The 11,627-nt window shown below is 43.6% G+C and overlaps 1 protein-coding gene across 1 annotated transcript in view; it reads right to left on the reverse strand.

Moving 5' to 3' along the window:
• SLC5A12 (solute carrier family 5 member 12) overlaps window positions 1–4,727 on the reverse strand; it is a 30,687-nt gene extending 25,960 nt beyond the window's left edge. Inside the window, exons 1-2 of the mRNA XM_066633222.1 lie at window positions 4,371–4,727; window positions 66–131 (exon numbers count right to left, since the gene is read on the reverse strand). Of these exons, the coding sequence (XP_066489319.1) occupies window positions 66–131; window positions 4,371–4,727 (423 nt within the window). The remainder of the gene's footprint in view (window positions 1–65; window positions 132–4,370) is intronic.
• Between the last annotated feature and the right edge of the window lie 6,900 nt (window positions 4,728–11,627).

The following is an 11,627-nucleotide window of genomic DNA, read 5'->3' on the forward strand; positions in this document are numbered from 1 at the left end:
CCACTAACCCACAAACTGTTTGGTAACCAGGGTTTTTGTCACACATACATACTGACATGTCTTACCGTTTGCAGGATATAAATCAGCGTTGCAGCAATGCGAACAGGCTTGTTAAACCTTAACTCCAAATACTAGGGAAAGGGATAAATATAATAATAAAAACATATCTGGATTACTGATTACATCTCATTTACCAACTACACCTGGCAATGAGTGTGACATTGCTCTTATGAACACTCATTCAGAAACAGAAACTTAGAGGGCTCAGGAAGGGATAATGCAAATCAGATAGATGTGCTGTGTTCAAATAAACCCCTCAAAATGTAATTTTATTTAGCATAGAAGTCATTATGTGGCACAATACGCATGGCACTTCACCATGTGCCCTGTGAGAACAAGCAGAGATGCACAAAAGCACATGCATGAGACGGTGTCTTAGGGTAGCCATTGGTACTTGCATTCACATTCACAGTCTAAGCATGTCTATTCAGAAATAAGTTACATTGACTTTAGTGGAACTCATTGATAAGTGGGTATAGAATTCCCATTGATAAGTGGGAATAGAATTCAGTAAGATCTAAGTTCAGCAAAGTCAGTGAGGTCTAAATATTACAACTATTCCCCCTCTTTACATACGAGATCACATGGGGCCAATCATTCATAGTAGTGTTTGAAGCAGGGTCAGCGAGGTTGCTGATTTAGGGCCCACTTGTGAGACTTGCATGGCGGCTCACTGCTGGTATGCACTGTCACAAACGTGCCATAAGACACGTTTATGAGCCTTACCACAGACCCAGTGCTGTAAGGCACGTTTGTGAGCCTTACCATGGGCTCAGGGCTGGAGCTAGCCCAGCATGAGCCCATGCTTGGCCAACTCTGGCATGGCCCCACAGTCTGCTGCCCAGCTGCTCGCCTGGACCGCCAAGCAGCGGAGAGGTGAGTGGGGGCATGAGGGGAGGCAGGGAGGAGGCATTCCACAGTGGGCAGAGGGTGGGGAGCAGGCATGGCAGGGGGGAGGGAGCAGGGCAGGAATGGGTGGGGCTGGCAGAGCTCAGCTCCACCAGATCCAGAGCCCTGTGTTGGTCCTCAGGGTGCGATGCGGCAGTGGGAGGGGCCTCTCTCCTCCCAAGGTAGCATCCTCTTTCTATGACATCTTAGGTTCTGTGGAGGGGGTGACTCCTCAGTGATCATGAGCCCCCTGTTCTCTGCAGCCACGGTATATGGTGGGGAGTGGCGGGGGGACAAGCATACTGATGGCCATGTCAGCAGGCGCAAATACTGAAGCAAAAAGTATGGTGTGCGTGTGAGGCCAACACACGTGTCCCTACTCCCTTCTCTGTTCACCCTGGCAGCAGTTCTTTGGCCACTGACATTGCGGATAGATGGATGCAGTGATTTGGCTGCTTGGACTTTATACCAATTCATGACGCACAGATGTTAACACCAATATTGCATGGACCTAATAATGATGATGATGCACAGATGTTGCACTGATGTCATACCAATATCTTTCCATTGTAAATATGCTGCTCTGCGGGTGATGAAATCCGCATATCAGGATTTCCATGGATGCTGTTGGTGTTGCTGCAAAGGGCCACCCCAGCATTACTAGGGCTTATGAAAGATGTCGCACTGGTATCAATCCAGTACCAAACTGTACCTTCAGTTGCTCTGTACTTTGTGCAGCTTTGACCTTCCCCAAGTCTCTACCAGTTCTCTGTCTCAAGATTCCTTGCCTTTTTGCTTTATATTTCTCTTTATCCAAGTACTGTATGCCATTGATGTCCTGGCTTGTCCCCAACAGTAATGCTCTTGAAGTAGCAATTCAGAGACACAAAGGGATACTTTTCTTTTCTTTGAAACTTGACAACTTTATAGACATTTATTTGGACAGGGCTCCAAGCAGCTTCAAGTGAACTGCAAGATCAGACATCAAAAAGATAAAAGCATTTCACTCTGCTATCTCCTGTGACCCTTGGTCATTTCACAATCCACATCTTGTACTTTGGAGTAAAAAAAAAATAGATCAGTTTGGAAAATCTTCTTTTTGCCTCATGAACCATTTCAGGTGTATAGTTCACAAATGACAGACCGCATTTTAATTGTAGTGTTCTGTTTATTTTTTCTGGTATTGTTAGATTGTTGAAGTTTTAATACTTGCTACTTCCAGGTTAGTCAACCATTTTTGCTCTTAAATGCACATGAATGTGTATGCTCCAGCATCAAATAATTAAACTGACACATTCATGAACGTTTGATGAAATCTACTGTCCTCAAACTAACTGATGTCCTTGGTTAGATCCAGGTTGCTATGACTGCACACTCTATAGAGATTAGCATTTTAGTTCATTCAACTGTCCTGAAGAGTACTGTTGTCTATACTGTCTTCAGAAACAGTTAGATCACCAATAAGAAGTACCTATTATCCATAGGCAGCCACGATTCCCTGAATCTCAAATGCTGAATTGCCACTGAATTGTCCACCTTCCTGGTAATCACCCTTTTCGTCATCCATGCCAGTTCTCTGGGTTGATTCATGCATTACAAGAAGAAACTGTGAATGTGCATGTCACCACTCAGCCCAGCATGAGGAGGCTTGTGCAAGCACACCACATTTCAGGTTTCAGGTTCACAAGATAGTCATGTTCATCCTGTGCAAAAAAAAACTGCTACAGACACAAGAAGAAAAACTAGAAGTTGGGCATATTAACTGTGCTCCATCCTATGAATTCAATGCATTCCACAGCTGTTGCAGAACAGGTTTTAAGTATATAAACTGGACATTCCTAGTTCGCAGCTGAACCATAATGTCACTCACAGCCCAATCTTACCCTCCATTATTAAGGTCACTGCAGCTGTGCTAATGGAGTGTGTGCCACATCCAATGGAGAGGGGCAATCAAACAGCCTGCAGGAAGTATTTTTTTACTTAGGACCCAATCCTATCCAACTTTCTAGCACTGCTGTAGCCATACCAATGGGATATGCACTGCATCCTGCAATAGGTAGGCAGAATAGAAGCCTCCTCAAGGTAAGGGAATGTTTGTCCCCTTGCCTCAGGGCTGCATTGTGGCTGCACCAGCACTGGAAAGTTGGATAGGATTGGACCCTTACTCCCCAGTAATTGTCCAATTGCCTATGGGTCTCCTTTGACCTATTTGGCATAAGTTCAAATAGAGAAAAGGGGTGGAGTGGCCTGGGAAAAAGGGGATAGGATCCTGGTGCAATCCACCCTCCCTCTGCCTTCCCCCTCCGCACCCAAAATACGTCTCCATTGCCAACATATATCTAAGAGCTATTGCAGAACAAACTGTGCTGCTGCCCATTTAGGATAGTGGCCCAAAAGTGCATGAAACTGGGCCAGCTTCTGAGTCACTGCACAGGGCCTCGCATTGCCGGAACATGAGTTCTCACAATGCAACATCCAGATAAGATTGGGCCCTCAGTAACCTTAGGGCAATCCACTGTTTCTCAATCTCAGCCCCCAGCTGCAAGGAGGATTTTAATACTCGCATACTTTATATTTGAGGCTCACCAATGTGATATATGAGGAGCACTTAATGAAATATTATTGATTTATTATTATTGACTGGGGTCCTTTTATTAATTGAGGTGATCATCTATATTGAATGGACCAATTGATTAGCTGATTTTGATTTATATCCAGTGGTATCTAGAAAGCTCAGGAAGAGGTTACCACATATTTCACATGTAAAATATAGGAACATCATTAATCTTCAATAATCTCATTATTAATCTCCAATCATCTCAGTCAACCATCCTATATATCCTGGGAATAAATCCCATGGAACACAATGGAACTTATTTCTCAGTAGGCATGCATAGGATTCTGCTGTTAACCAATAAAAAGACTTTTCAACTGAAAAGTTGAAATTACAAGTTGAAAGCTCAAATTATAACTGAAAGCTGTAGAACATACAACCCTCTCAGTCGCACAGTTCTTAAATTTGAGTATCCTGATTCGAGCCAAGCTTTCTGTACCAGGTAATCACTGAGTAGGCTACATTCTGGCAAGATCCGCAGAGTAACTGACTGTTTCTGTCTTTTAAATAATTCATGTTTGTTTGTAAAATGTAATGTATGTTGTATCTGTCTGTACACATAGGTGTGCACTTATACATATATTTGTGTACTATTTAGGTTTATACTCTCTACGATTTCTGTACAGAGTTCTCACCTATCAAATGTTTATGCCAAATAAAGGTTTTGTTGACTGTTGACTATAACTGAAAGCACACTCAAAGTTCCCAATATGTATATCTGTTAATTGCCGTGACCAATGTTAACACACTTTCCTATTTCTGTAGTCAAGATTACAGTGTTTATATGTGTTAAAAAAGAAAACCTTACCTCATATGTGCTTGTGATTCCAGATCTATAGAATACAGGTAAGAAGAGTTCAGAGGTAAAGATGATGACAAATGTATAGGCAATGAAGAACAGAATGAAGGATCCCCCATGGCGATACACCTCAGCTGGTGTCCCCAGTACTGTCACTGCAGACATGAAACTAGCAGTGAGAGACAGGGCTACTGGTCCGCAAGTCATCTGCCTGCCACCAACTAAAAAGTCACTGGAACTCCTCTTTTTCCTCTCTTTGATTGCAAAAAAGACCCCTATTCCAGAAGAAATAAGAAAAAGTGCTGCAAAGACAACATAGTCCCAGGCGACAAAATTTTTCACATCTGGGGGTATAAAGTTGGTCATGGTGCTTATCGTTGAGCCTCTCGGAGATTGAATTTGTTCCTTATTTACTTAGAGACTGATTCTCCAAAGGGAGAGATACCTCTCCATGATTTCACAATGACAATCTTTAAAAGGAGAAATAAAATCCAGCAGATTCTTCAGATGTCATATGAACTCAAGGAATCCGTTTCGAAACAGGACTAAACAAGGCTTGTTGGTACTTCCCATGTGATTATTGGCTGACTTGTCAAAGAAAAAAAAATTCAAGGCCTTTGTGAAAGAACCATCGGGAAAAGAAGGAATGCCACAGTCCATACCCTTTTTATCTGACAAGGTTCTTTTTTTATTTAAGGTTAAACATTACTTTAAGACATTGGCTCACTACTCATTTAGATTGGTCAGCAGTTTACGTAATAAAACAGGGGCCATAGAGCTATATATAAACCAGACAGGAAGTGATGGACTTTTGTTTAGGATAATTTTCGCTGTCTTGCAACAATATAAGATTACTTCTTGACTAAGAGCCATGGAAAAATCTCACTTAATTGGAGGATTCACTTAATTGGAGGATGACAATTCCAAATAGTTCAGGTTGGGACCAGCATACCAGATGGTGTCAGCTTATCAAAATTGTATACATCCTGAGACAAAAATCTATGAGCGATGCAAAGGATACCCAAGTATACATGTAATCTGGACAAGCGGGGGGACGGGGACTGAAGCAAGGGAGGGGTGCAGAGGAATTTTTGCAGTGCTTCAAGCATCATTTCCCCTGCCACCAGGTCTGATGAAGGATCGCAGCATGTTGCCTTGTACAAACATTTTAGTTAGTTACTAGTGTGTAGGTCATTCCCATGCAGACTACTCACATTATAATAGAGGTTTTAGAGTGCCTGTACCTTTAACCATTGTATAGAAGAAGGAATTTTGGCAGGTGCAACTTTTTAAACCCATCCATGTTGAGCTGCACCTGCCAAAATTCCCTCTTCTACACAGTAGTTGAAGGTACAGGCACGCTGTTCTCCATAGTATCTGGTCACCCTGGTTGTATACTGAGTCAGAACATCGATCCATCTAGCTGTCTTGTTGACACTGACTGGCTGTAACTCTCCAGGGTTGCAAACAGACATTTTCTCTGACTTAACTGGAGGTAGCAGAGATTGAACCTGGGGCCTTCTACACGTGTGCTCCATCACTGAGCTACAGCCCTCTCTCTTAACCAGCCTCTCTCTTTCTTCCTCATGTTCCCTCCTCTTCCCCCACCCCAAATGGTTGGGGGAAGGGGAGGGACCATGAGGAAGAAAGAGATGGCGCAGCTGGTTACAGGTTTACTATTTCAGTGAGCTGTATGCTGGACTCTAGGGGTGGAAAACACTTCAGCCAAAGTTCAGGCTCTTTTTTGTGGATGTACTGCAGGGCACAGAAGCTCCACATGAAGAGCCTGAACTTTGACTGAAGTTTTTTCCACCCCTAGAGTCCAGCATACAGCTCACTGAAATAGTAAACCTGTGTCTAGCTGCGCCATTTCGGGTGGGGGGGGGAGGTTTGGTTGGTCTGTGATTAAATGCTACATCATACTAAAAAAATCCCCTGCATATAGAAAATACGTTAGGCTGAACCAGTAGCAGAGTCAGTGGGGAGGGGGCAGAGTTGTATGTGCCACACAGCTCTGAAACTCACCATGTAAGCTGCCCTTGCTCTCAGGGCCATTTTGAGGAGTGAAAACAACACAGGCATCTTCTCCACGTTGCTTTCACCCCCAGACAGGCTTTGGGAGTGAGGGAGGGGCAGCTTACACAGCGGATTTCGGAGCCCTATGGCACTTACAGCCCTCCCCCCCTCCCCTCTCAGCTCTGCTATTCAGCTGAGCAAGAACCCTTTGACATTTAGAGTCTTTGTGGATTATTTTTTGTGTGTTTGTGTAGAAGACATTTCAATCATGTGAGCACCTGGAATCTGAAGTGGAACAGCCAAGAAGCAGACCTAGCACTTCATTGAGAACTAGGTGTGTGTATACTTACAGGAAGCATGGGATCTAGTCGCTGATCATGGGTTTTAAGACACTGCACAATGCTATACGTGCCACAAAAGCACTGTAAAGCAGTCCTCAACAGTCTGCAAGTAAGCAGCACCAGCGGGAAAGCCTGAACCATCCCTCTGGCACTGGATCCTGATAGAGAACCCTGATAGAGCACCCAGGCAAGCTCTGGCTGAGCAGTGCAGGGACTGGGAGAGGGGGTTAAAGGGGAAAAGGTGAAGACTGGCAGATCAGACCAGGAAGGGATGGGATTGGTGGCACTGGTGCATGCTGAATCCTCTTGCCCCTTCTGGGCTTGAAACCTGACACAGTGCTTGTCAGACTTGCACTGGTCATTTAGCAGGCACTGATCTAAGTAGTCCCATTATGCAATATAGGGCTTTACCCTGTACCTTGAGGGGACCTTCAGCTTGCTCCTTCCAGTACTAGATACAGTACGGGTCAAGTATTGCTTGGCTTAGAATTAGGTTGTTAGAGAAATTTATATTATGATACAATGATTGCAGGTTAGGCAAAATATAATTTGATATAATTAACCTTTCACTTTAGTTCATTACGTTCCTCATTTTTCAGACAGGTGTAAATTTCCATGGGCTGGATAATTCCTTGGCTACTCTACTAGAAAACAGTAGTTGCATAGAATTTAATCTTTTTGTTCATTGTTAATATTAAATCTGCAGAGCATGGGCAACAGCTAATAGATAAACATGGCAGTGGTAATATCATACTATGACAGCAAGAAGGTCTTCAGGTCAAATACCTACCGTGATTTGTAAGAGAACATTAACTTGACATCTCACACACAAAGAGTTCCATTCTTGGACAATGAATACCGAGTTGAGTATAGAAGGATTGCCTAAAACTGTGTTCTTCATCCTATGGGTCATGACCCTAATGGGGTTGCGAAGCCTTATTTGGGGGGGTCAGCCTTTAAAAGCTTATGTAAGAGAGGGCTTGAATCCAATCCAGTAATGGTACTGTCTTGTCAAAGCTGAGTTCTTGATATAATCCTGCACAGTCCCTTCTCGCTGTCTTGCCCCATAGCTCCTAAGGCTGGCCCTGCTCAGAGGTCTACCTCACAGGGTTGTTCTGAAGACCTAAGAGTTGGGGGAAATAAGGGGTGGGGCAGAATGGGTCCTGGGATCAGCAGTGGGTCGCCAGTCTCATGCTTTATTTATTTGTTGGGGTTGTGGCACAAAAAAAGATGGAAGACTGCATGCCTAAAAGTATCCATTTTGATTCAAAATTCTTATTAAGAGACAGGAATGTGAAATAAATGTGTTTCATTTTCCACTATCATTTGTATTGTTCATTCACACAAGATCCCCAATCTTCCTGAGGCCTTGAGGTGCTGGAACTAGCATTCAGTCAGCACAAAGTCCTTTATGGCAGTGCAAAGGCCAGGCTGCAGTTGCATGCTGCTGCTGGGCCACAGTTGCAAATGTGGGCTGCATGGCATCCGGGAGGTTTTGCGGGCACCAAAAATTGGTGGCAGGGCAGGCCATGGGTGGAGAGGGTAGTAACAGAGATAATTTGTGGAGGAACTTGGGGGTGTGACAGGGAGGGAGGGGGTGGATCTGGCATTAGTATAGCATGTTGATTCTCATCCCCCATTTTTCAGCCAGCCAGCCAGCAAAATGGTTGGCATATGTCCAAGGAAATCCATAGGCATTTGGGCAACCTATTGGGGCAAATCATTTTTTTACCTTTTTCCTTTCTTAAAAAAGCAAAATATTTGTAGGTTTTCCAATCATCCCACAACCATAACATGAAGCACAGTCTCTGTTAGCACTGCTGCAGGCTATAATGTGGTGGAGGACAGGATGGGGCACTTAGGTTACAATCCTATGCGCATTTTCCTGTGAATAAGCACCATTGAACACAGACTTACTCCTAAGTAGACATGCATAGGATCATGCCCTTAGTTCACTCCCTAGGTGGGTTGCGAGACAATTTCAGGTGGCTCCCCATTCATTTCAATATTTTATTTTTAATAGATTAGAGTTGATGATACCATGGTATGTGACTGCATTTGGAGAAATGTAAAACATCTATACTTTTAACAGGCTACTATCTATATGCTTTTACAATGATAGTAAATGGGACTTACTCCTGGGTAAGAGTGGGTAGAATTGGAGCCTAGGATTGTTAAAAAATTTTCCTGCTTGATGTTGTCGCTTCTGATCATGACATCGTTTCCAGTGGGTCCTGACAGATTCTCATTCTAAGAAGTGGGTCCTCATGCTAAATGTTTGAGAACCACTGTCTTAGTTCATTCACAATTTGATTAGTTTCACTATCTCTTCCCCAGAACTGGGCCACATGAAGCAATAGTTTCATATGTTAATGTGTATCTTTTTATATGTATGTGTCTGGAATTTCAAAATTCAATTCCTAAACAACAGGTTTTGTTTCCTTACATCAACCAGGTATATATTTGCAGCACTAAATCACAAAGATAGGAAAGAAACGTATCCTAAGAAAATGGTACCGGCTGATATGGTTGTTTTGCACAATTGTGCTCATGTGGCATTCACCACCTGTGCTAATTCTGCTAGACCTTGATCTGTCATTTGGAGCATGAGCCATCAGCACGAAGATCAGCTGTCCTTCCATGGGCCTTGCAGATGTAAAAATGATCTGTATCAGCGCATCAGACACTCAAAACACTCATGCACTTCATCCAGAAGCTCTCTTGGAAACAAATTCAATGTCTCCAAGCAGAAGGGTATGCTGTTCATATTTCATTAAATGGGAAGCTTCTGTTACCAGACATCTGAATTATGCATTTCACTTCAATAGTAAAGGCTGATGCTCCACTGCAAACCTCTGCACACTTTCCTGGGAATGTCCCATTGAACACAATGGATTTTTTTTTCCCAGAGGAGCGATGCACAGGACAGTCCTGCTCAACTCAAGTGACTTTCAAGTGCTCCTGATGAATCTAGAAATGAAGAAAAATAAAGAATTCAAATGTTTTCTGATCACATTCCAGTTGATGGCTCTCAGACACAGAAATATATTTTATTGGAGATCTTTCCTTTTTGCTTTAATCCAGAATTTATTATTAAGGAACTGAAGTTAGCTTAGCAATTAGTGCATTTGCAAAGTTTCGTCATACAACCTCTCTCTAACTGTTTTCAAGACACTTGGGCCTTCAGCACAGTTTGTTCTAACCTTAACATGCCAACACCTCACTTTGTACTTGAACAAGTAAATATAAAGTTGTGCCATTCCTTCAACTTCCAGTAATACTTCCTAGCTTTTTTCACAATTATGGGTAAATGCCTCCATTCAAGTCAGCCCTTATCATCATGTTAATACATAACCAATCCATAAATTGGACGAGAATATCTCAGATGCAATCAGGAAGTAAGAAAGTACTTTGTTTAGGACCCCTAAAATCTTGTGCAATCAATAAGGTTTAACAGTAAAAATGATTAGATGTCCCTCTTATAAGCAATTTGGACTGACTGGAGTGACTAGACTTCCAAATGTCCCATACCTACTTTCAGTTCCAAGTTTTTAGATTTGTTTGACAACACAGTCCCAGGGAGAACCAAACATTACAGGTGACCTTTTTTAAGTAAAGTGGGGGAAGGTCCAAAAACTATTCACAAGTGTTCCATCCATACATTTTGCTCATTAAGTAATATGCAATTAGATCAAGATTATGTTAGATATAAAATATCTAAGTTTGACCACAGGGAAGCACCTCTGCATAGGATTCTTCTGAAGCCAATTTCATGCGGCGTGCCATTTTTAAAAACCCGAATAATGGAATGAAAATGAGGATGGCTAGGTCCAGACACCAAATTCCTAGCAAATTAGGCTCAGAGTTAATCTCTCCTTAGTCAAGACCTGATCCTAACCATCTTGCTTCCCTAGAATGACATCCAGCATGAGTACTTCTTATTGCTCCCTTTCCCCCTAACTTCCCTGGAATGGTGGGCAGGGCTCACTCCAGGCAGTGGTCAATCTTCCATTATTCGGTAAATGCTGCCATGAGTATGTGCAGTGGCACCCACAATGCTTGTCAGGATGCTGGCACTTCATTGACACCAGGGCTGGACAGCTTTGCTGTGCAGAGCCTTGACCCCCAGCATCCTGGGAGGCTTGAACTGCAAATACTATCTCAAAGGTTGTGGGGTTTGGGATAAGTGAAGCAGTATGGCTGTGCCTAGGGAAGGCGATGCAAGCCCCCACCCCCACAACTACAGCCCAATCCTAACTAAATCCTACACCAGTGGTGTAGGGACGCCAGTGTAGCTTAAGTCAAATCCTATGCTGGCGGCTTCACCACATCCCAAGGGAAAGCACAAGGCAGGGGCAGGAAACTGATCAAGAAGGAGGCAGGCAGCAAACAAGGCAGGAACAACAGAAACAAGCCACCAGCACAGCGACCAAGCCATGTGTGTGCAGAGGCTGCCTGGCAACTGTGATGCATGTGCCTACTGAGGCCAATGCACTCAACACACGCAGTGCCATCCCATGCATGACTACACACAAGTAGACCAACACTGACCAGTGGTACTCCCTCAATAACAGTGGGATGTCTATGCCCTCCTGGCAATGGAATAGCTAGAGGGGGTACAAAGCACTAAGTTTTTCAGGGAGTCTCACTACAGTGTACAAGTTGCCTATCCCCTTTGAAGCCATTCTGGGTGGGGGGAGCAAAACTGAGGCATTCACCTATGTTTTGCTCCCCCCACCCAGAAAGGCTCCGAAGGGAAGGGTCAGCTTGCACACTGCGGTGAGGCTCCCTGCAAAATCTAGTGCTTTGTACCCCCTTTAGCTATGCCACTGCCCTCTGAACCCCATCTCAGGAACGGGGTGTTTCTCTGCAATCAATGACCAATCAGATGCCTCTAAGTAGCCCCAAA

This window comes from Tiliqua scincoides, chromosome 1 (genome assembly GCF_035046505.1).
Source record: "Tiliqua scincoides isolate rTilSci1 chromosome 1, rTilSci1.hap2, whole genome shotgun sequence".
In the NCBI taxonomy this organism is placed as follows: Eukaryota; Metazoa; Chordata; class Lepidosauria; order Squamata; family Scincidae; genus Tiliqua; species Tiliqua scincoides.